We start from the raw sequence: 25,712 nt of genomic DNA on the forward strand, positions 1-25,712 counted from the left end.
ACCTACGTTTCCGAGCGCCAGTAAATGCAGCATCATAGCGAGGCGGGCGCGTGGTGCTATGGGTGGGAGTATGACGTCATTACGTACAGCGGGACGTCTTGTCCGTCTTGTGGACGCTTGTAGGAGATAAACAAAAAGGAAGGAAACCTTCGGCCACACCGTCGCGGCAAAATCGGTTTAAAAATTCAGGTTGTCGCAGTTTAGCGACCACATGTTACCTTCAATCGTTTAGAAAAGTATTACCAAGCGTAGACAATCATGGACGAGACGATAATATTTCGTATGAGTGCGTATTCCGAGCAAGGAGGGAGAAAATACATGGAGGATGTTGTCGATATAAAAATCGAGTACGAGCCGACTGCGGCGCCAGTTGAAGATTATCCAAAGTCGCAGAGACACGGAGGAGCAGAAAAACCGGAGGGTGAGGCTACAACACAGACTGAAAATGAGACACAAAAGCTCGACGCTGCCGTCGAATCTGCTCCAGCCTCTGCTGTGTGGGTGGAGAGTCTCTCGAACGAGGACAGCGGCAACAACATTGCACCGGCACCTCACGAAAAAGAGCACGTAGTCGACACGCGCAGGTCGGTGGCGTTCTTCGCCGTGTTCGACGGACACGGGGGTCGCGAGGCTGCACACTTCGCGCGCGACAATCTGTGGGATTTGTTGAAGAGGCAGCGTGGGTTTTGGTCCAAGGATCACAGTGAAGTGTGTGCTGCTTTACGTAAAGGCTTCATCGCTTGTCACCATGCGATGTGGAAGGAGCTACGTAAGTCATCAGCTCTCCGTTATTTGTCATTGTCTGTTTTTATGATGCTGCCTATTGTTGTTGTTGTCGTCGTCTGGCTACTGCCCCACATTTCCATGACCACCACTCAGCGTTCACAGTACAGAGCTGACCTACAACTGATGCATGTTTTCATCACATAAGTAAACACTATCAAGTAAACAACACTTTTTGTTATAAAGTAGTTGTTGTGAAGTCTACAGTAGACTGGGAGCAGAGGTGTTTCAAGGCAGAATCGGGTCATTCAAACTGTACCAAAACCCCCATGTCACCCTAAAATTCAAAGCAATAGCCCATAAATTCACTCTTTATTTTTAAATACTGAAGAAAAAAGGTTAGGCTACATTCTAAAGAGAAACACATGTCCTTTACGTTCAGACCTATACATGCTGTAGTACATATGCCAGGCCTGTATGTGGTGCTGTAATGCTAACAGAATTGCGAGGAGAGCTTGAGCAGTGAACATGTGTGCTGTGTATAAAACTTGATTTGAATTTAGTTTATATTACAGTCGTAGAAACAGAGACATAATGAAGCATGCCAGGGCGACTTAGAAAAGAACATATCACGTGTCATGCAGTGAACTGACCAAACAGCCTTCAAAACACAAGATGAAGACGACAATGACAACAGTGACCGCAAATGCAAGAGAGAGGTGGGATTATGACGTCACAGTTTTTCCAAAGTAGCGTATTGGTTGTTGACATGAGAACACATGAAGGGTAGTGTTTTAAGATTTTCACACTCTGGGACCTGTTTTCCAAAACTAGTGTTTCTGTGCTTTCAAAGTACTTGTTCTGTGGGGATAAAAAAGGGTATCAGCTGCACATGACTCTCTGTGTTTTTCAGGGTAGCAGTGTGTTTTTTTGGGTCACCAGGTGACATTTCCAGTGTGTGATGAGTTTTATGTCACAACTGATGGAGGGAAGGCAGAAGCATAACAGCTAAGCTAGTTATGAGAGTCAGCAAGGTGGCTGTGAATCGTTGGCATATGGACGCAGAGTCGTCCTTTCAGAAAGCTCTGCATACTGTAGATACAGTATATCATAATGTCTTTTTAAAATAGGGATGTAGTATTGGACTGTTTTCCTACATCCAATAATGCTGATATATCAGAAGTACTTAGACTGGTAACCGATACCGATATATATGTTTTTCCCTGGTCATTGAGTCTATTCCGTAGTGAAATTAACTTACTTTTTCATACTCATGTTGCAGCAGATGTAGGTACAAGTGTGCTTCATTTGTGCAAAATGAATGAACATTAATAAAAATAAAAGTTGGAGAAGATATAAGCAAGATGTCAAGGATAGCAGCTTCTTCAGTCTACAGATTTATTAATTAGTCACAACGGCCGATCTGTCTTTATCGATATCCGATTATACTTTTTAAAGCCAAAAAGGCGATATTTTGTATCCCTATTTTAAAGTTATTTTGATCAGTTGACCGTCATATGGTCGAGGCAGATGTTCGTACACTCGGAGTCTGGTTCTGTCAGATTTCTTCCCGTTAAAAGGGAGTTTTTTGTCCCTCCATTGGTGCCAAGTGCTTGCTCATTGTGTTCCTGTTGGGTTTCTATAATTGTAAGCTCTTGACCTTAACATGAAAAGTGTCTTGATATAATGTATGTTATGAATCACATTATACAAATAAAATTTAATTGAATATGTTCTACCTCTATCTATCTATCTATCTATCTATCTATCTATCTATCTACCTGTTGCCGTGGATGAACCACTTCATTACTGTGAGGTACCTCTTATAAGCTATGACCACGTTTGCCCTGTGAGTGGTATCTGAATTCTGTCTTTCTTTCCCTTTGTCCTCTTACAGCGGAATGGCCCAAGACTATAACCGGCTTGCCCAGCACGTCGGGCACCACTGCTAGCGTGATTGTGATCCGTGGCGTTCACATGTACGTTGCCCATGTAGGGGATTCAGCAGTGGTAGTTGGAGTGAAAGAGAATGACTCTGATATCACACTCCAGGCACTTGAACTGACACAAGACCACAAACCTGAACTTCCTAAAGAAAAAGAAAGGATTGAACGCCTGGGGGGCAGGTGAGTTGGTGGGCAAACGACTTCTCTACGACACACAGTATTGTATTTTTATGTCCGAGTTTACGACTTTGGATTGATTTGATGTTTGCTGTTTTGTCTCTGTAATTGTAGTGTCATGAAGAAATCTGGGGTGAACCGTGTTGTGTGGAAGAGGCCCAGACTGACACATAATGGCCCAGTGAGGAGGAGTACAGTCATTGACCAGATCCCCTTCCTAGCTGTGGCCCGATCCCTAGGTAAGAATACCACATTTTCTCTTGGGATTAGACCTGGCTCATAATTTTGCATGTCTGCATAGGTCGGCCACGTGACATAAATGTTGCCACCTTATCCATGTCCACTGTGATGTGCATGGGCAAATTCAAGCACCTCCACATTTCGAGACCTTGTGGACTGTACATGCTAACTGTGCATGCTCCCTGAAGCACAATGGAGTCATCACAGATAGTTTATCATGATATGATGATATCCAAAATATAAGACCATGTCTGTTCTCATGTCATGATAGAGATAAAATATTGATATATTGCCCACCCTTGGACGGCAACCATGGAGACTTGTTTGAGATTATGTGAGGTCATCAGCCGGTGGCCAAACATTTACAACGATGGTCAAACGAATGCAAAGACATACAAATTAGGGCAAACTCCGGAAGAGGAAAAATGGCGTAGAATACGCTGGAGTAGAATGTGAGACTGAGTATGCATGTGTGGAACACCTCACTGATGCTTATCCTCATTTCAGTATGAATGGAATTGCAGCCATTTACGCACATGTGGAAATATGAAACAACTCCACAGACACGAAAAGTAGGATCCAGGCCTTAGTGTTCTTTGTGTATCAGAATCTTTTTTAACAATCTTTTTTCTCAAAGTGACATGTTTTATGATTTGCTTACAGGTGATCTCTGGAGTTATGATTTCTACAGTGGGGAGTTTGTGGTTTCTCCGGAGCCCGATACCACAGTGATGACCCTTGACCCCAAAAGACATCGTTACATCATCCTCGGCAGTGATGGTCTATGGAATATGATGCCTCCCAAGAATGCTGTTAATATGTGTTGTAGCCATGACAAAATGGTGGTACGTAATGAAACATGTAATACACAATCATTTCTGTGGGCTTTTGAATTGTAGTAGTAGTAGTAGTCGTCATTCCCAACCTTAAAAATTCCACTGCTTACAACAAAACCTAAACATCGAACCACGAACGCAGTGCTCACAATGTGTGTAAAAATGTCCTGTTTTTTTCTGCATGTCATGCATATTGCTGATTTTCAATATTAATTTGAAAGCACACAGTTGGCAGTAACAACAAATTAGCTTACAACAAACAAGCTAGCTTGCTAGTTCATGTTCGTATAGTTCCTGATTTTTGGGGTATAATTAACAAACGGAGTCTGTTGAAAGTCGACAGGTGGCGTTGGTTTATGAAATAATGTTGTTTTAGCAGCTCACCTCAGGATGAGGTGGCGCGGTGCTAACGGCTAGCTCGCGCTTGCTGTGCGGATTCGTAGCCTCTGATTTCAGAGGTTAAAGAAAAATGTTAAACCTCTGAAATATCAGCTGCACACACACGCTGTTGTTGTGATCATGTGGGCTCTACATGCATCCAACACATAGAGCTCACATGATCACGACGGGCGCCGCTGGATAGAAGTGCTGGAGTGGAATGGACTGCTTGTATCGGAGCGCTTATATCAGAGATTTTAGAGGCAGTTCGATATAATCCAATACTCGTTTTTTGGCTGATATCGGACCGATATCAATATCAGATCGGGACATCCCTATTGAAAAGGGTCTCAGCTTTAGAAGCACTAGGATTAAGTTAATCATGTCTCATGACTTATTTCTCTTTCTGCTGATTTTTGTAGGGACCAAAAGGAATGTCGTGTGCTCGGCGGCTTGGATGTACAGCACTACTTTTTTGGAAACAACGCATGCTCCGTGCGGACAACACAACCGTTATTGTCCTGGCTCTTCAGGAGCGCGAGGGGCCGCCTATCGCTATGCATCAGGATGAGATTGTTGTTGACATGGCTACTGGAATTGACCATGTTCCATTCCCAGGCACTCCTTATAACACGTGTGAGGTCCCAAAGGTCAGTGACATATCATTGCTGAACGCAGAGTCGACTCTGTTCTCTGACAATGGAAAAAATATATAGAATGTTTTTTTTGTTTGTTGTTCACTGTTCAATGTTTTGTCCTTTTTACATTATGTTTTAGTCATTTTCTTAATTGCTTGATGGTTAAAATATGACACTAGCAGTTGCACTGTTGATATGAGTGGACCACAAGTTCATCAAGTCACTCTTTTGTTTTCGGGGGCCAACAGGAGGAGCATGAGGATGGCATGTTTTATGAAGAAGATGAGATATATGGAGAAGAACATGGGTGGACATGCCTGGAGTGGTAGTCAGGTGACTGCTCACTAACAAAAAAAAGTACATACCTATTTTTTTGATGTGATGTGAACTGACCACTTCCTTTTACGTATTCTCTACTTTATCTAATCTGTTTGGAATCATATTATTATGTATTATCATTATTAATATTACTATGTAGTCACCCAACAGAGCTGCAGATCATCTGCTTCCTTAATCATATTGTTGACTATTCCACAAACTCATTTGTGACACTGACCAAACCAGTTCAAAACCACTAAATGTTTTTGTTAGTTAAAGACTATTATTATTATAACAAGTGCTCCAATTATTCCTCTCACTGTGTAATTTAAAGGCCAAAGGTAAATTATTATAATGGTTGCTGATAGAAGTAGATAATGAAAGATCCTTTTAAATGAAGTGATAGTTAAGGTTTATTTTAGGTGTGGTTCTATGAGACACTGAAACAATGTCAGCACTGACTGTGCTGTGTTTATGATCTGTGTCTCCGCTGTGCTCGAGACATGGACGCTAGCTCTGTCTGAAAACCTGGCTAGCCGCAAGAACCAGTTTCCAGTTCAAAAAGGCGATGTAACCGTGAGATTAAGTGGGAAACATATCGCAGACTAAAGCAAATGTAGATTTTATTAGCTGGGCCTTTGTTATTTCCTTAACCCTAACCCTGGCTCCAGACACAGGAGGCACACTCAGCCAGCGCACATTAACCATCACTTAAATGCACTGCAGAATACCACATTGTTGACACTAATTGCCAACATCAGTCACGTTATAGGTTTCTACCAATGATTGTGTCATTTTACACGTCTCGTGCACAGTCAACTTGTTGTAGGCTTCCACTAGGTATTGTGCAAAATAACAACTCAGCAAGTATATGAAAAAAATAAAGTCAGTGAATAATCAGTGCCAATAAAAAAATCCACTCTAGTTTCTGTATATTTCAAAATACTATGAATAGGAATAGATGAAATAATACGTTTTATGTTTCTACTTTCTATCCATGTGCCTTTGTTCTCTCTAATCACTTGTTTAAATTCACTAGTGCCATTTGAACACATTCTAATCCAAATGTGTTTTCAACTATTGTTTATGTACGTGAGTCATCTGTGTCTCATACTGTATTTAATGTTAATGATGGATGCGCAGCAAGTTGTGTTTCAAATTCCTGTCCTTATTCGCGACGAGTAAAAGGAGTTTTGAGAGACACACTTTGTTGCTCGTCACGGCCTGTGGCAGAACAATAAAGAGGAGGAAATTGGTACCAAAAATGAGATCGAAGGTTCCCGAAATATTTTATAATACTATTTTATGATACATATAAAATAGTATTATGTATCAGTTATTTTTTTGTAACAACTAAATCATGATAATCGATAATTATATCTAATGACACTTTTGTCTATGTATTTGCAGAGTGATGCCAATTCCTCCCAATTCAGAGAAAATTCCATGAGTCTGCAGCGGGAGTTTGGTCTGTATGAAGCAGCTTTTACCTGACGTTGACTCTGTGGCGGTTACACCGTCTCTCTGTGAAGGCGCAGAGGAGTTTTTACAAAAAAGCAGGACTCGGCACATCTTGAACTCAAAGGTCCTGGTCATCTACGCGGCCGGTTACAGCCTCGAATTGCTGCAAGTCAGCAATTCAGTCAGAATGTGGCTCAGAAAAGAGGAAACAGCACCTCTGAGGAAGACACTATTTCCTTCACCGGCACCACATCTCTGCCTCGTGCGTGTGCTGAATCTGGTCTTATAAGAAGTGTTTTTTGTTTTGGTTTTTTTTTTTTACCCTGAGACTAGAGGGAAAAATCAGCATCATGTCCACGTTGCATATGTACCAGTTGTGCTGCAGGCCCCTTTTTTCCTAAGCGTATACTTTTATACAAAGTGTTTGTTTTTGTAAATATGTGAGAAATTTGAGATTCTAAACATGTTAATGTTTTAATTACCCTGCTTTTTTCCCCTCCCTCCCTAACCTCCCACCTCTTCAAATATTAATGTTTGGGAAAGTTAAAATTTTAGATTTGTCCAATCTACACAGTCTATTTTCATACTTCTAAGTATGTACAGTATATCGGAAATATTTATTTAAAAAAAGAAAAAGAAAAAGATAGATCACTACAGTCAGTTCACAGCAACTGTATTTTATATTGTTTGGACTTTTACAGGAGTGAAGTTAAAACCTCAGACCACTTGTTCGTATCTTTCCTCCTCAAATGAAGTGCCGCTGCTTTTAGTGATGGTCAGATTTGAGCTCATATTGTGCCGTTTGCAAAAATAAAGGAAGGAAGCAAACCGTGGTCTGAGGTAAACACGCGGGTATTCATTTTTATTTTATTTTATTTTTTTTAAGTTTGCACCCTTTTGTTTTCTTCACTATCTTTGTCCAAGTATGTACTGTTGAGATTAAAAGCTGTTATTCGACTAATTGGTGAATGTGGAGCCTAGCATGCGCAGAGGTGTTAAAGGGTCAGTTCACCCAAATCGGAAGAAGTCTAAGGCTACATTTACACTGCAGGTATTTTTGTTGCGTACATCTAATTTTTTTTGGAGGACCCATGTCTGATATCTGTATTTACACCACAGGGTGGTGGTGTTTTCAGGATACTCACCTGAAAATGGTGTCACTGTGAATTTCAGAAATCCTTGCCCCAAAGGCTTAAAAACGATTGAAACCTCAGCATGAGTTTGAACCCTCATCCTCCACTGCACAGGTTGAAGTCATGTGATCATCGCTTGTGAACATGTGTATTTACATTATTCACTTGTTCACTTTATGGACTCCTAAGTTCCATTGCATTATGAGATTGGTGTCTTGACATTCGTAGACACACTTGCACTGATCTGATTCATATGTGATCCGACAGTGGGGAGCAATAGTCTTGTGGGTTCAATTCCTGGCTCTGCTAATCTGCTGACGCGCCCTTGGGCAAGACACTGCTTTGAGTGGTCGTCAAGACTAGAAGTCTTTTTTTCTATATAAAAGCAGAAAGACCAGTATCTGAATCCATGTGCTTTTTTTCCCTGTTCACACCGTCATGGGTCATATCTGATTTGTGCCACATGGGAGGAAACGATCACAGAGTTGTGTGACATAATGCAGTGTAAATGCAGCTACCATTGAGGTGTCTCTCCAGATGCTTAGGTGTGCGATTTGAGTGAGCTAGCCCTTTAATTGCAATACTTGTAATATTTATCTCTTTGCTGAATAATCATTGAATTCCATTCCAAGCAAGCATTATTTAATAATATTAATTTTGTGTTAAAGCAGGGCAGATGGTTGTGTTGGTTGTACTGGTCTTTACCAGAGTCTATACCTCAGTGTGAGACAGGTTACAATTTATTTGACCCCTGATCTTATTTGTGTAACGTGCAGTTTAGTATTCGCCAAGGCATTAACCATGCATTGAAAATGTCTTCCACTTAATTGCCATGTGGTTTTTTTGTTCATTTGTAGCCTGTGTTTTAAAGGTCTAATATGCAATATTTGTGTGTCAAAACGAAAAGCATCCCGACACGCATGTTTTGGAAATATTAATATTAACTCATATTAATATTAACTCTCTTCTCTCTGTCTCTACTGAGCCACTTCTTACTCGCTACTCGCTGTTTGTGGCTGTTGCTGCGTTCAAGTGAAACTCAGAGCTTCCACAAAACCGTTTGTGTTCAAAACGCATCCCTCTCGTGAACTCATTTGAACGCGGCGTATTCATGTACAGGTTGTGGCATTTCCTGCGGTACTCGAATGCATCTGCTGGCTCAATAACGACACACAGAGAAGGAGTGCGTTCATATCTGGCTCCTGACATTTTAACATGCACAATGTGGCACGTTAGACCTTCCAAACACTTGATGGTATATTGAACGCAGCAAGTGCCCGTGAAGGTACAGTGTGTGAAATGTAACGTTTGTTGGTGAAGTTGCATGAAGCAGCTGAATAACCCTCACCTCGCTCTTTCCTTCCAAGTGTGTGAGAGAACTTGTGTTGCCTTCCGTTAATTCACTTTGCCTATTGTTGGCAACTGCATTAACACGGTGGGCCGAAATGGCTGCCTCCTTAGAGCTCACCTGACTCTGGTATAAATATAAAAGGCTCGTTTTCATTTTATGAAAGACATTTCATACAAGCAGGCGATTATTCAGCTGTGAAAATTAAGGAAAGTTGTTTTTATCGTCAATTAAATATAATTTCACCTAAACTTTACACACTAGACCTTTTTTTTTAAGAATAAAAAAGTGATTTTAAGTTGTGCTAACATGGCAGCTCACCTACCATTCTTGCCGATTCCTTTGCCTTATATTTTTTTTACATAAAAACGTCATGATTGCCTTTGCACAAATTAGTCACAGGTGCTATTCACGTGGTTTTTACATGATGGAGGCCCCCCCCTCACTCAGCTCCGGCCCTGCACATTCTTTTCTACGCCACTCACAATATGTCAATGTTTGTACAGTGGGTCCATATGCAAATGATTATTATTATAATTAATATTATTGTTCTTATGCAAAGTCATTGGTTCCAGGAGTCTGGCATGCTCAGAGCTACTCTGTATATTGTGAAGTGTCCAGAGGTGATGGATGTTAATGAGCATGTGTTATTACAATACTTGAGTCTTGGCTTCAGAGTCACTGCCGCTGCTTCTCAAGTCTCACTATATACTGTATGTTAACATGCTTTAAAAGTGACTGGTGTACATTTTCCGTGTGTTGTAATAAAGTTCTCATTTTTCACTACTTCTTACTCTACTTAAGCACATTTGTATTCAGTAAGAGCATTTAAAGGCTTTTTTTTTATAACAACAATAATAACAATACATTTAATTTAAAAGCACCTTTCAGGTCACTCAAGGACACTTTACAAACAAGATGAATTAAAAAAAAAAGTCGACAGAGGGAAGTCGAAAGTGAAAAAAAAAAAAATGACAAAAAGTCCACATCAAAGTCCCTTCCCGGAAAGAAGTTTTATGAGTAAAAGATAAAAATAAATAACAACAACTGCTCAAATATTCTCAAATTAAACAAATACAGCAGCATCATAATGATTTTTAATTTAAAAAAAGGGAGAAACTGCCCTGTAAGTATATTTCTGTGTAGCAAATGATCTCTTTCACCCACGTTAGTTAATAGAGCTGCTGTGGGTCATAGTGCACTGGCAGTGACAGGACCTGCCAGCAGGTGGCAGTGATGTGAAGTGTTTGAATGGTCGTTCTAGTAACTTACCTGTTCTGTCAAGCAATTTTACTGTAGACACTTTGAGAAGATGAAAGGAAAAGTCACCTGAACCTTTTCAGTCATGATTATCTTTCGTACTCGTACTTATATTCATTTAACAATACCAATAAATGAATAAATAAATAAATGTAAATCATTTATTTGAGTCTTACTTCTGGCCTCTCCTACTGTCATCATGTCAAGTTTAAAGCAAATGTATTGTAAATATTTTTGAGAATATTTTTCTTTGAGGAAAAAAACATAATGATATAAATAAATGTGGAAACTCAAGATCCTTAATTCCTTTACATAGCTTGCCCTAGTGTTATTCTTATTTTTTAACAATACTCCAACTATTAGAGACATTCATAAATAAAAGTGCTATGGAACTTTTTATAAAAATTTTGTTTCAATTTTGTTTTTGTTTTTGTTTTTCGTTCTGCGAGATATTCTACACATATTAATGGTTTTTGACAAAAACAAGTAACTCATGTTCAGAATATGAACATATTCATATTTTTTTGTATTTATATATTTATTTATTTATTTATTTATTTTTCCTCCTCTCTGGAAATCGTTGTTTTAGAACAGTTGGGTTTTCCTGAATTCTCCACAGAGATCTATGCAAAATAATAATAAAAAAAATCCTCTTCATCTAGTGAAGATGCACAGACATCAGATCCATGATAGAGATGTCGCGACTTGAATATTTCATCGCCTTGTCAGCACAGCATCTGTTGACCTGCCCGACACGCACAGCATCTCCCTCTTACTGCAGACACTCTGTCACTGTACATCAGCCAGTGGAGCATCGTGGCGTCCAGCGCCTTATCTTCTGCTCCCTCGTCGCATCTTCACGGGGGAACAAGGATGCACTTTGACGACAGACTGACGGTAGAACAAGTTTGACAACGCTAAACCCCCAAACGCAACACAAACAATCCAAAGTGGGAGTGGACGGCACAATGTAAAACACAAACAAAGAAAAATGCCATGAAACGCGGGGGGGAATCAGGGTCAGGAACGCATGGAAGGGAGGCGGTGATTAAGAAACACAGGTGAATCACATCAGGGCAGGACAGGAAGTTACACTTAACAAGGTACACACACACAGGAAACTACAAAATAAAACAGACGGGGTACAGTTTGTCAGTCCATCACAGGGACACATAAAGACAAACAACCATTCACTCTCACACTGTGGTCAATTTAGAGTAACAATACACTGTATATACCCTCTAAAAATGAAATATAATCTACTGTTTATGATCTGTGTTACATGATCTTAAAACACACTTTGTTTCAGATAATACCTGCTTTACTTATGACTATATGACTTTAAATATGACTATAGATATATTGCAAGAACACAAATAATTAGGCCTACAATTAAAGAAGTGTTGTTTAGTGACTTGAAAAATATACTCCATGTATTTTTAGTGAATATTTATAGTATTTAGTGTATTTCACACATGTATTTAATATAATACATGTGATGAGTATCAATGCAACAGCCTTTAAAACCAGGAAAATGAATCACAGATACTTTATTATGATATGATGATATCCAAAATCTCATGTCACCATATAAAATATGGATATATTTATATATACCGCCCTGACCTCATCATCATATCTCATTATAGAACGTCTGCGATGGAGAGAGATTTATATATATATATATATGTATATATATATATAGAGAGAGAGAGAGAGCGGTCTCCTGTCTCCTCCTGACAGGATGAATCGAGCTTCAACAGCCTTTTAATACGTCGTCCTCTGCCTCTCATGAGACGCTCTGGAGTCTGAAGTGAGTGTTGTGCAGGAAAAAGGCCGTGCGGATGATGGGAGGTGACGTGTCCTCCTTCTCTTTCTTCTGCTGACTCAAACAAGGCAGAGCATGCCCGTGACTAAATATTATTTTCACCATGAAAATGTCCTTTCACAAAACTCACGCTTGTAAAGGATTAAATGACATTCGTGACCCTAACTAAGGACAAAGTTAGAATAGTTTAATAGCATTGTTTATTTAGTGTTGACTTTTTGTTTTTCTAGTACGCAAGATGCAAAAAGGTCATAATAAGTGTTGTGTGTCATAAAAACCCAACAAAAATGTATGTATTAGGACAGAGGAGCAATCATCTCTGAATCAAATATAAGCGTCTACAAGAAAGTGGAACATCCTGAGTAGTCTTGTGTTCTGTTTCCTGTTTTATTTTGAAATAATTACCAATTTTTGCCAAGAGACTAGAAGACGCACATGAACGTAACATAAATATTTTTTAAATAACCCTCATGAGATGCTTACATTTTGAGATTAAAGATAGAATTAAAGTTTTTTTTATTTTCTATATATATATATATATATATATATATATATGCATATTCTCATGAACGTAATCCTCTTTCATAGTTTTTACTTTTTTATTCCAATAGGCTCCCACATAATCCTGTGCAGTGACCTCATAGGGAAGCATAACCTAACCTAAAGTACGTCTAGTAAAAAAACTGCATTTAAAGAAGATTAAATGACATTCTTTATGTATGTTGTAGCCAGTAAGTGACAATATTTCAGAAATACGCTCAAGGGTGGACGCAGGCGGTGTCAGTGACACTCCAAAGCGCTCAGGACATATTCAGCTTTCCGGGAAGGAGCAAACTTGAGAGGAGGCTTGTCTGCTGATCACTACATCCAATTACTGAAATCCATTTCATTCTCAACTATGTTCAGGTGTCATCGTCGCACACGCTCCCTGTCCACATTTGAAGCAGGCACAGTATTAGTGATGTGGGACCATGTGTCTTCACCTCCGCCTCCACACGTGCATATTATTACACATTAGGGTCCTGATATTACGGCAAAGACAATAAGCTGCTGATGCTTTGTGAAATAATGACCTACATACTTCATTTACAGTCTACTTCCCCCTGTGACGACACGTAGAGAAGGAGGTTGACTCATTTCCCCGATTTCATGACAACTGATATTCACCATTTACCTCCTTTGCGTCCTCTCATCTGTGTTGTGATGGAACATTTGACTCATTAAGACGAGAGTTGTGTACTTTTTACACAAGGGTTCGTCCATTATCGTTACCTCATGCTGTTACAAGCGCTCACTCACAGTTAATTCATTCACATTTATTAATGTTATCGAGTTTAATGAAGTTATTCATTCAGTTAACTGACAGTAAAAGATTACTTTAAAAGTTTTAAGTAACTTTAAATGTCTCTCTTTGGTGTTTCCCTTAAGTGGCATGTCATTTTTGTATGATAGCACTATTGAAATAATCTGTTTCATTCTGCTTTATTTCAATTTGCCATCGACTATTGTATATAATGTCATATTGCACACAATTGCCCAGTTTCACATCATCATCATTCAAAGCACACAAACACAGCCGTGCTCTACAGTTCTACTGTGTGACCCAGGATTGTGCTGCTGTTCCGTTCTCACTGTGGAACTGGATTTAGAGGTTTGTTTGGGTTAAGAGTCTCAAAAGCCTTTAAATCCTGGTGCATTGGTGCATTTCACCTTACTCCCACTCACACACACGAGGGGCACGATCGGGGCAGATTGTCAGGTGCAGGTGTGAGGATGGATTTTGCAGGCATCCCTCGTCTGGCAGCAGGACTAATGTTTGTGGTGAACTGAGGTAATAACACGACAATCCATTAAACACACTTAATACTCAACAAAGGACACAATTATAGATGACAAAATGATTATAATTGTACAACGGAAAACAAGGCTATACCCGTTTCAGGTGTGGATTGTCCTCGTACGCCACCCTTGCTGTCAGACACCTCACCTCCCTGAGTTTTTAAAGCTCTTAGCCTGATCAAACCTCTAAAGCCCAGATTATAACCCCCAGGAGGGCATATTTGTGAACATAAGGTGAGAAGTGTTATCTTGCCCGACACCCAGAGAGCAGTGTAATAAAGGTCTATTTGTAATCTCACTCACCCAATTAAACAGTGCGCGGGCCAATTTCACCACTGCATTTATCCTGTGCTTCTGGAGAGGGGGTCTGCTTTTCTTCTTCTCTGTGGGAACAGGAGTCGGTTAAACACTTCTTTTTTCCAATTAACTGGGTTTGTCAAATATAATAGACTCAACCTCACATGGTTCTCCAGTTTCCTCCCTCAGTCCAAAAACATCCATCCACCTTCTGCCACTTTATCCTCCACATGACAGTCACGGTCATGATAGGCGGGGTACACTGTGGACAGTTCGCCACAGGGGCCACAACTCACAGCTATGGTCAATTTAGAGCGTTCAATTCACCTAATTAATCTCCATGTTGCATGTTGTTGGACTGTGGGAGGAAGCCGGGGAAAACCTACGCACACACGGGGCGAACTTGCAAACTCCATGCAGAAAGGCCCATGTTTCAACTGGGTCTCAAACCCGGGTCTTCTTGCTGCAAAGGCAAGAGTGCTAACCACTACACCAACCGTGTACAGACATGCAGAGGTTAATTGTTTACTCTAAACAAAAACAAGTGAATGGACGGACGGATGGATGGATGGACGGACTGATGATCACAAACTGCAAATGTATTTGTTGTATCGTTCACTGAGATAAGAGAGGAGCGAGAAAACGCTAATCAGGCGAAGCCGCAGCCGAGGATGGAAGACCTGGTGCTACTGCACCGAGGTTGGCTCCCTCAGTCGCTCTGCAGTAGACTCTCAAAGTCGACTTGGGATCTTAGGACTGCACAGCCAGAAGGCCATCGGGATCATCACTGATGCTGCGGAGGGAGCATCAAGATGACTGTAGATCAGAAAAGAATGATCAGTGAATTATTATAAGACCCGCCCACTGAGCCCAGGTAGCACCGCTGATGACGTGGCTAGGATGCTTTAAACTCCTACATAAAAATGTAACACCGTTTATGGAAGACATACTGGAAAACCATTTATGCAGAGAGACAGAATTGTTGCTCAAACCTGATGTTTTCCTCCTGACTGTGCTTTCGTCAGCTGTCCGCGTCTAATGTCTAATCTAGTTTACAATAACCGCAACCTCCACCGCCGTTACCTCTGTTAGTCACTGACCCCTTCGAGTTCCTGTCCTCGAGCCCTTTGAGCCAATTCCCTTTCCACGCTCTCTGACACAGTTATGCACTTGCACGGGCTACATCCTTTTGATAGTATCCCATCTCGCCTGCTTAAAAAATGTATTTGACACTGTTGGGCCCACTGTACATGTTTTAATAAACACCAGTCTTACATCAGGGTGTGTTCCAGCTGCTTTTAAACACTCTGCCGTGCAACCCCTTATCAAAAAATGAAACCTGGACCCCTCAGTTTGACCTTCATTTTAGACCATTCCAAGTTTAATAACTGTCCAAAGTTTTAGAAAAAGTGGCTTTTAATAGCACTCAAACAGCCCTCTTGGGAGTTATGAGTGATCTTTTGCTCAGCGTTGACTCGAACCAAGATCAGATCCATAAAAACACTTTAAAGAACTCTCTTTAAAGAAATACTACTCAGAGTTGAGGCCTCACAGTAACGGCACAGACTGCCAGGCGCTCTGAAAGCCTGGTAAATGAATTTGTAGGAAAACACTTGTTCCTGTAAATCCAATAAATCTGAGAAAAATTCATAATTTCATTTTGGGAACAAAAGTTGCTTTTATTTCAAGAGTCACCGGGAGTTCATGAGGCTTTAGGGCAGTTAGAATTGACTGACATCGCTTAAAAGTTGGTCTATTACATGCTGATTCAATATGAGACCATGTAGTTATAGTCCTTGCAGCAAAAGCAGCGGCTCGGTCCTCTCTGTGTGATAAGTTGTGTGTCTGTTTCTGTGTAATTAGGTTAATCCCAGATGCTCTGAGTCTGTACTTTAAACACCACCATGAATGAGTTAATGCCGCACAAGATTCACTAGTGTAGCATTGTGAAAAACATCTTATCTGTGTCTCTGTCTAGCAGATAAAATAATAACAAATGCAGTTTTTTCTTCACCAGAATGGTTGTTGGTTTGAGTATCTCAGAGACGTGCGTGAGATTTTGACACACATCCATCTCGCGCTACAGAGAATGCTCCGAAAATGATTATACCGATAAAGTAATAGTGAGCCAATTAGTTAGATGATAAGTGCCACCAATGTGCTGGTGAACTGGACGTAAAATAGGAAAACAGGCCACAGCAGCAGCGAATAGGGGAGGAAACAGCAGGAAAAACATGCACTAATGTGGAAGGAGGATATAGGCTCAATCCCAGTGTCCCCACCTAAACCCTTAAGACCCGACACCTCACGGGCTTTCATGATGTCACCTGCTAAGTACCTGAGTGCAAGGGCAGAAAAGAAACTCTACATGGATATACGATTATACATCAAGGCACGCACGAGTCCATCACTGAGTTCAAATGTGGTACTTGGTGTCTTCTGGGTTTGAAATCTCTCCTTTGGATAAACTTTACTTTAAGGCTAAAAGTGCCATATAACATATTCTTTAGATATTAATTATTGCAGTCATTTTCTTATGTGAGCCCTTTGTTAAGAGTCTCAAATCTGTTTTCCCTTATATTCCCATGGGCAGGCAGTGATTACTTGCCATTTAATGGGGAAAAGTTATTATATTACCATATTACATATTTCTTATATTCTAATTATAATATGCTTTGAAACAATAGTCATTACCTAAATAAACTTTTCACACCTGAAAAGGGCTTTTTGAGTGTTAAGACCTGGTTTTAGGGTGAAGGTTAGAAGTGGGTTTAGGTTAGGGTTAGGGTTAGGCACCGACTGTTTATGGTTCAGATTGTTAAGGTCGTCTTCATGAAGAGACACATAGACGCACACACACAACCCTGTGTGTGTGTGTGTGCGTTTGTGCTGATCCCATAACAGGATGGTTCATGGCACATGATTCATGCTGGACTAATAGATGCTATATGTGCATCTGTCCCTGTGTGATCTTAAAATCCCTCTGTCGCCCTCCGGACACGTGGAACCGTGTGCCACGAACCATTATCATTTCCCCTGTCGTGTGTGCTGTGGTGAACCCGCGCTGACACAAGTGTGTGACAGTGCAAACCCCTCCTCTCCAGCCTGGCACAAAGTGGAGCGTGGAGTCATTGTACTTATTTTTAATGATACTGTTATTGTATTCTTCATAATATTCTTCATTTATGTCGATATATTGTGAAAACGCACATTGAGACCTATAGCTCATAATGTTTATGTGAAATGTTTCACTGTTTAACAAGTGCTTGTTGTTTTCTGTCCAGATTAAATCACAGTTATCTTTCTGTTCGGCATTTATCATAACAATTATCAATATTAACTCGTTTTTAAAGCAATTATCAGGACACTTTTGGACATATTACTTACCCATATAACACAATGATGTATGTATTGTAAACTTTGGATATATTTCATTTAAGACAACAGTCTACTAAACATGACATGAAGAAGTTTGCAAAACAAAGAAAAGTGTGTGTGTGTCTGTAAGTCAATCTAATGTCCTCTGAAGTCCCTGAAACCAGACTGTGTGTGTGTGCATGACATGACAAAGGAAATCCCGAATGTGCGGTCACGTGACAACAGATGTTTACAGTTATGCTAGAAACAGTGGGTGGGTCAATTTACTCACTGGCTCATCTCACCCCACTCCCACTGTCCGCTGTGGTTCCAAAGCGCACTGCGCTCTCTCCTTGACTCAACAGATTGGGAACAATATATTTTGTTTTGTTTGTTTTTCCTTAAATTCATAAATAAATAAATATATATATACATATCTATATATATATATGCTTTGCTCCAAAACTTGGTTTTAGCCGTTTGAAGTTTTGCGCCCGCAGCAGCTCCACAGTGCGTACTTGTGTTTTATTGATGATGATGATGATGATGATGGTGTGGTAACCTGATGAGAGAGCCAGTTGCCACGGCGGCTGCTGCCATGTCGTACCATCCTCATCTCGGTGCCGCTCAGCCCTCGTTCCTCGCCGCGCTGTCTCTACCAGATGTCGCCCTGTCGGAGCGCTATTCCTCCTCCGCCTCTGACGCGCGGCGGCGCGCGGATCTGCGCCGCCAGCCTCAAGTGGCTCCTCCGCGCTCCCTGACGAGCCTGCAGCTCGAACCTGGACCCGATGATGACCCGGTCGTCACACTGGAGTCAAAGAATCTGTGGGATGAATTTCACAACATGGGGACCGAGATGGTGATTACAAGGTCTGGAAGGTAAGTTTGGTATTATAAACTATATAAAATTATAAACTTATAACTTAACTTATAAAATTATAAAATTATAATCGTGCATATAGTGCATATATTGCCAGAGAGGGGCTTGGAGTGATGGATTTACTTTAGATAATTGATAAATATGACCACGAGATTAATCATAGGGTCAGGTTTTCTTTCTTTCATTCTTTCTTTCTTGCAGGAAACTTTTAAAATTTAAAAAAAATATACAGTCATATATAGATGTGACATATTATGGACACTTGTAAACGTACAGTAATTAACTGTGAATGTAAGGTGAAATTTACAATTTGGACTTAATTGTGTAGTTAAAATGTCAGTGAGTTTGACACAGCAAAAAAAGAAGAATAACCAAAATGATTTTGACATTTACAAAAACAAAAAACGAGAGATGATGACAAAGTGCAAAATATCACTGAAGACCTAACGTAGGAATGTAAGATCAGTGTGTTATAAATTTACAGTCTAAATCGGGGTGTCAAACTGGCGGCCCGGGGGCAACATGTGGCCCTCCAATCGATTACATGCGGCCGCCCACCACATATTTATTTGCTAGCAATATTATTATTATTATTGTAATAGTAATAAGACATTTGGTTGTAATCATTGCTTTATTAAATGTATTACTCTCAACATTAAATTACATATATTTAAGCTGCTTTAAATACAGTTATTCTTGTCAATATTTGCCAAGTTTTCTATTTATTTCTACTGTTACTTTGCAATTCTGTCTGACATTGTAATGAATATCGTATATTGCCCACCCACTACTAAATAGTTGTTTTTTTCCACTTTTTTTTTCTAGACCGGCCCCCTCTTGCCCAGACTAGATGCTCATTGGCCCCCAGGCCATTTGAGTTTGACACCCCTGATCTAAATCCTTCATTTTTGTACGAAAATAAGCAAAAAAAATAGACAGTGGAATCTCAAATGTGAATCATTTCCATCACAGTCTTTCAATGTATTCTCCTCTGTCAACATGTCGCTACAGGAGGATGTTCCCGCCTTTTAAAGTGACAGTAGACGGGCTGCAGGAGTCGGACAAGTACATCATGCTAATGGACATCGTCGCTGTCGATGAATGCCGTTACAAGTTTCACAACTCCCGCTGGAAGGTGGCGGGGAAAGCTGACCCTGAGATGCCAAAGCGTATGTACATTCACCCAGACAGCCCCTCCAAAGGAGAGCAGTGGATGAGCAAACCCGTCACTTTTCACAAACTCAAACTCACCAACAATATTTCCGACAAGCACGGGTTTGTAAGTGAAACAAGTTTGAATCCTTGCAGCTTCTATGACTTATTTATTGTAACATAACCGTACCATGTGTTGAGATTTAATCAAACTTCTTGAATATTTCAGACAGTTTTGAATTCGATGCATAAATACCAGCCCAGATTTCACATTGTGAGAGCCAACGACATAATAAAGCTTCCGTACAGCACCTTCCGGACTTATGTTTTCCCAGAGATGGAGTTCATCGCTGTCACTGCCTATCAGAATGAAAAGGTAATGCCCTCACACACACATACACACACATCAAAGCTTATTTCACTCTCTGAATCATACGAGTGTTCCATAGTTGATATGTATTTATATGTAAGTGTTACAGAAACATCAATAAAGCCGTAATAGATTGAAAAAATATCCACTCATAAATGTATTTATAATGTGAAGCTACGTTTTTCTTCTTCTTCTTGTTTTTTATCAGATTACGCAGCTGAAAATCGACAACAACCCCTTTGCCAAAGGATTCAGAGACACAGGGAATGGGAAACGAGAAAAGAGGTAAGTGATTTGTCCTCATATAAAATGGCACACGTGAAAAATGCAGGCTTACCCTGTAACCCTGAGTACAACTGTGTGACGTTCAGGAGCAAACAACGAAACCCAAGTGTGCTGCACGAGGGCCAAAGCGCAGCGGAGCAGGAGAGCGGCGATTCTGATGACTCGGGTGAACAACGCAGCACGAGCGATTCCATCTGTTCCCCTCTGGAGCTGGTCAGCAGCCCCCTGATGTCCACACCATCCTGCTTCGGTGCGTGAACTTACAGTGTGAACAAATGCCTTTTTCTAACGAGCAGTATTGATTCTATAAATACACAACACTACTAACGCATATTACGAAATAATATTTGTACTGTTTTCCGAACATATTTCCATATAGGAATGTTGAAACATGAATTTTGGATTAAGAAAATGTAAATATGAGTGATGTTGAGTTGCCTAAGTAGGCTGTGTTAACAAGTATGTTTATTGTGTTTCCTTCTTTCTTACAATATTCAGATGTGTTTGGTAATTGTACAATTTATAGGATCAATGCATCCGTTAATGAATCTCTTTTTTTATAGCAGACATCACAGGCCAACACACAGGCAAACAGCCATTCACTCTCACACTCACACATACATTTAGAGTGTCCACTCAACCTCTACAGCAGAGGTGTCAAACTCATTTTTGTTCAGGGGCCACATACAGCACAATTTGATCTCAAGGGGGCCGGACCAGTAAAAAGAGCAAAAATAATAGAATAATAACCTATGAACCACAAGAACTCCTTTGTTTTTTCTTCTTTGTTTTACATTTAATGAAGGATAATTTTATTATTTTCATTTCTTGAGAAATATAAGTGCAATTTCAACAATATCATGCCTAAATTTACTATTTACACAGCACACTGGATCTATAAAGGCACAAGCATTTAGTCACGGGTATCTGGAGCATTTGACATTACGTTTAGATTAGTGTGAAATTTTAACAAATTCATCCTGTGGGCCGATTGGACCCTCTGGCGGGCCGGTTCTGGCCCCCGGGCCGTATGTTTGACACCCCTGCTCTACAGCGCTAGCCACTACCCCATCGTGTGGCCCATCATTCAACAATAGTTCAAAAAATGCATTTCAAATACATTTTTATTGAAAATGATCTTTTCTCCACACAGACGAGAACAACACTGGGTGTGATTCGGATTGTGATCGACAAAGCGAGGACCCAGCTGAAGCCAACGGTTCCTGGGATAAATATGCACCTGCTCCGAGTCTGAGAAGTGAGGAGCTCCTGCGTAACAGGTCTGCTCTTAGTAAGAGTCATGACTGCCAGGAGGCAACCAATGAAAGGACAGTGTTCAGAACATCAGATGATATGTACTCCACGAAGAGGGACTCGTCAATAGAGCACATGGGTGAAATCCTGTCGTCTCTCAGATGTGGTCGCCATCAGACTTTGGATTTTTCAGGTGCAAACAGGCAACACTTGCTGAAGTTTGGTGCGCCTCTGTTGTTTCACCCTGGACAATTGACAGTGAAGCCAGAGGCTTTCCCCACTACGACGACAGGACATCGATTTTCCTCTTTGTCTGGAGTGGATGAACTAGTAAGTGGAGAGCTGACTCTTCAAAGCATCACCTCTGCGTCTCCCTTCATGGCTCACCTGTCACAACACACGCTGGCATCTCAGGTTCGAATCAGCAGGAGCACAGAACTCAACACTCAACACATTCTACAGACGGTATACTTTAAGGGCAGAGACTCCCAAAGTATGGGATGTGGCCCACTGGTGGGTCTTGGTGTTTATGGTCTTGTATGAAGGTTCCTGTTACGGTTAAAATGCAGACACAGTTTGAGCTTATACCTCCAGGGAAGAAAGGGTAACAAAATAATGATAAATTATGTCAGAATGAGCATAGACTCTTAGGCGGGCATCACCTAAGTGTAGACATAAATCATTTTCAACCTATAACATCTCAAAACCTGGGTTTGGAACATGATAGCCTTGAGCCACAGGTGGTGGACAAAGAAACTGAATTTTAGTTGAGAAGTCAGAAAAAAACATTGACCCACTCATATAAGGTATTAGGTATAAGGTATTATTCCATTATGCTTCGTTTAACTTGAATTTCCTTTCGACGACACACATATGCTGATGATGCACATATTTAAATATTGAACTTAACCACTTAACCCGCGACATGGGTTAGATGTTATGAATTATGATTTTCTCAATCTAAACATCTTGGGATTTGAATGGACCGCGTGAATATAATTGGCAATGGCTCGACGAATGCACAAATCTAAGCGGACACTTTTCGGATCATCAACCCTCTAAAGTGGGAGTCGATATCACGCAGTTCATTTTTGTGGTCTCGTAATGGCGAGTCCTAAATTATGGAAAGCACTTTACAGAAAGCATGTCTTAGTCGCTCAGGATCATCTTCAGATCTGACGCTGGTTGAGTGTAGAAATTACTTTCAGGGAAAACTAATCACAGCTACATGTATAGTCTTTTTTGTCGTTTGAATGAACTGACCCTTTAAATTGCTCCATACATTTTTTTAGTAATGCATAGAAGTCAATACATAGTTATTGCCTTATTGTTATTACCTAATTTTTATATTTCATGACACCAGACCGACCACGGAAAATTACACAGAAGTGCAGAAAGGCCCTAAAATGTTTTTTTTTTAAAGGCCTGGGAATGGGAAACAGTTTGCATTTAGTTTATAGCCAGGATGGAAAAAAAACATGCTTAGCAGCCACTTTAATAGGTACACAAGACAGCAAATGAAGTAGGTGTGGACTTATCTATCTGCTTAAGATCTGACATACTTCAGTGATGGTCTTCTACTCCACCTACCTTGAGTGTAGCAAGTGATCATTTGAGTTACTATTGCCTTTCTATCATGATGAACCAGATGTTTGGCATCAACAAGGCTACTTTTTTCGCCCAGAGAAATATTGTCTACTGCTCACTTGATATAGAATAGATCAGTAGTGTCTGAAATACTCAGTGTACCTACAAAAGTGTATGCTTATAATGGGAGGCTAACTTGTAGTTAGTTAGTTTGAGAATGGCTCACATAGGAAGTTGGCCTGGAGTCTTGGTTGGAAAAGCCAAATTCAAAACTGTCAATGAAAAGTATAGTGATCCAAGTTGTTTTAAGGAAACATTTGTATTTTTCATGCAGGGAATCCCACTGTCACCATATGGAGGATATCCGTACTGCTACGTGGCTGCCCCAGCTGCTCTCCCCGCTTCTTCTGCAACCCTGTCTCTCTCCAGAAACCACTGTGCGCATGGATCTCGACCTTGGTTGCGATTTAGCCCCTATCATCTCCCGTCATCTGCCACCTCACACCCATGCCCGCTCACAGAGTTTTCGTCTGGGAGTTCACACGCACAGTTCAAACCAGACAGCAGGAAGCCAGGTCCCGTTTGTGTCGATCACAGCTACGAGAAGGCCAAGCAGAGGACTGCTCCACTTCAAACCACCTCTAAAGCGTCTGTATACGAGGTGCTCAGAGGAGCTGATAAACCACGTACCCCACGCTAAACTCTCCTATTGTTGGGATGGACAATGATGAAAAAAGGCATTTCATTGACATAATGTTATGATCATAATGCACATTACGATCAAAGAACAGTAGGTATTGCTGCTATACTGAATAACTCCATCACAGACTCGGGGTGTGAATCACAAGGTACCTCATGATATGTGATGCCAATAATATCACAATACCATAACGATTCTGTGATAATCAATATATTGCAAGACAATCATATAGCGATATATCACGATATCTGTCCAAGTAACGAAAACAGTGAATCGTAATCAGTGAAACGTTAAAAGTCCAGGATTTTTCTATTTATTCACAACGTAGAGAACACATTGCATAAAGTCTATGTGTTCAACGTGGATGAGGCGTTTCTTTTATGACAATATATCACCTAATAGATATTTTGACCCTATTACAGACCCGACTACGATCGAAATCTTGGAAAATCAGCAAATCTTTTAAAGTCATTTTTTTGTTTTTTTCGTAAAAACATGGCTGCCAGTGAGGACAAGAAGACAGACAGGGAGTGAGTGGTCAATACTTACTACCTATAACCACACTGCAATAAAAACAATACAATAAACACCACGAGTCAGCCATAAGCCACCAATGCCATACTTGTGTATTTCCACCTTGGAACTGTAATAATGTAATAATAATAAAAAAAAAACATTATATGTGGAATACAGAGTTGCAATCATTGCCACGTGGGCATTTTCAATTGCATTACCTGTACAAGAGGTCACAGTTTTATCAAAGGTTCAACACCATTTAAAGAGTTGTTTTCATGTCATGTCTAGGGCTCCATACAAGCATGTTGTGCTGTGGTCATGCAGGACATGCAGTAAGTCAATGCCACTTTGGCGAAAACTAAAACCAGTGTTCTCCTGATGTCACATCCGTAACTTGACATCGCATGTGTGACACTAAACGTTTTATCTGGTGCAGAGCAAATATTTGCATTCGGTGTTCCGTGGTGTTAAGAAACTACAGTGGCCTTTGCATCCCAGAAATGATATTAACACTCTTTCAATTTCCCTCTCTCTCTCTGTCTCTCACTCTCTGCTTCTTCCTTATCACTTATTACTTTATGTATCAGGGTCATGTGAGCGGAGCCATTCTTCTGCATTTGTGAAGAATGTATATAAGAAGTAAAAAGTACTTCTAAGGCTATAAAACAACAAACTACTTTTATTTTAAAGCAATGATACATTTATCATCAATCAAATTGTAGCACTCTGGACCTCTAAGACCTTACCCATACCCGCCTGCTTCTTGATTTGCCTGCATGCTTGACTGTGATGCCAATTGCCCATCATCTCTTTGTACTTTTGCCTGCTTGGTTTATTTGCCTTGTTTCCACAGTAAAGACTCTTTGCCTGCCATCATTGTCTCCGCTCTGCTTTTATCCCTGACATCAGCTTCTTTTTTGGGCATATTGGAAGTCTTGTGCAAGTTTAAAGGCGACATAGAATGCTTGTATCACACATATATGTTAGTTATGGACGTCTACTTGCATATATTAACTTGTTTTCATGGTTAAAAACCTCCTAATCGCTGCAAACGAGCCGATCAAAATATCTCCTCACTGAGGCTCTCGTCAGCCGCGCTGTTTCAGACCAAAACCACACCCCCAGAACGTGGACTGTGTTGTGATTGGCCAGCCAACGAGAGCTTTCCTGCTGTCCTGTGATTGGCCAG

General features: G+C 40.4%; 2 protein-coding genes across 4 annotated transcripts; both read left to right on the top strand.

Moving 5' to 3' along the window:
• Positions 1 to 57: 57 nt before the first annotated feature.
• LOC122779635 (protein phosphatase 1D-like) lies at positions 58 to 9,984 on the top strand. 2 transcript variants are annotated; one of them, XM_044042176.1, is made up of 7 exons: positions 58 to 769; positions 2,621 to 2,849; positions 2,961 to 3,085; positions 3,750 to 3,931; positions 4,723 to 4,950; positions 5,187 to 5,295; positions 6,667 to 9,984. In XM_044042176.1, exons 1-6 carry the CDS (start codon positions 259 to 261, stop codon positions 5,265 to 5,267), a joined length of 1,356 nt encoding a protein of 451 aa, XP_043898111.1. In that variant the 5' UTR covers positions 58 to 258; the 3' UTR covers positions 5,268 to 5,295; positions 6,667 to 9,984. The 2 variants fall into 2 exon arrangements, with proteins under 2 accessions (XP_043898111.1, XP_043898112.1); XM_044042177.1 differs by having other exon boundaries at positions 5,187 to 5,271.
• Positions 9,985 to 18,266: 8,282 nt separating this feature from the next.
• Positions 18,267 to 25,394, top strand: LOC122779310 (T-box transcription factor TBX3-like). Of its 2 annotated transcripts, none has more exons than XM_044041498.1 (7): positions 18,267 to 18,658; positions 19,671 to 19,938; positions 20,041 to 20,187; positions 20,390 to 20,466; positions 20,553 to 20,716; positions 21,620 to 22,134; positions 23,642 to 25,394. In XM_044041498.1, exons 1-7 carry the CDS (start codon positions 18,345 to 18,347, stop codon positions 24,005 to 24,007), a joined length of 1,851 nt encoding a protein of 616 aa, XP_043897433.1. In that variant the 5' UTR covers positions 18,267 to 18,344; the 3' UTR covers positions 24,008 to 25,394. The 2 variants fall into 2 exon arrangements, with proteins under 2 accessions (XP_043897433.1, XP_043897434.1); XM_044041499.1 differs by having other exon boundaries at positions 21,620 to 22,050.
• The last annotated feature ends 318 nt before the right edge of the window (positions 25,395 to 25,712 follow it).

The sequence above is a fragment of the Solea senegalensis genome, linkage group LG13 (assembly GCF_019176455.1).
Source record: "Solea senegalensis isolate Sse05_10M linkage group LG13, IFAPA_SoseM_1, whole genome shotgun sequence".
Lineage (NCBI taxonomy): Eukaryota > Metazoa > Chordata > Actinopteri > Pleuronectiformes > Soleidae > Solea > Solea senegalensis.

Excerpts from the sequence above, each read along its gene's own strand:
- LOC122779635 (XM_044042176.1), top strand. The coding sequence starts at position 259 with ATGGACGAGACGATAATATTTCGTATGAGTGCGTATTCCGAGCAAGGA. Across the intron at positions 770-2,620 it reads TGCGATGTGGAAGGAGCTAC|CGGAATGGCCCAAGACTATA; the intron begins GTAAGTCATCAG and ends GTCCTCTTACAG. Across the intron at positions 3,086-3,749 it reads AGCTGTGGCCCGATCCCTAG|GTGATCTCTGGAGTTATGAT; the intron begins GTAAGAATACCA and ends ATTTGCTTACAG.
- LOC122779310 (XM_044041498.1), top strand. The coding sequence starts at position 18,345 with ATGAGAGAGCCAGTTGCCACGGCGGCTGCTGCCATGTCGTACCATCCT. Across the intron at positions 19,939-20,040 it reads TTTCCGACAAGCACGGGTTT|ACAGTTTTGAATTCGATGCA; the intron begins GTAAGTGAAACA and ends TGAATATTTCAG. Across the intron at positions 20,467-20,552 it reads AATGGGAAACGAGAAAAGAG|GAGCAAACAACGAAACCCAA; the intron begins GTAAGTGATTTG and ends TGTGACGTTCAG.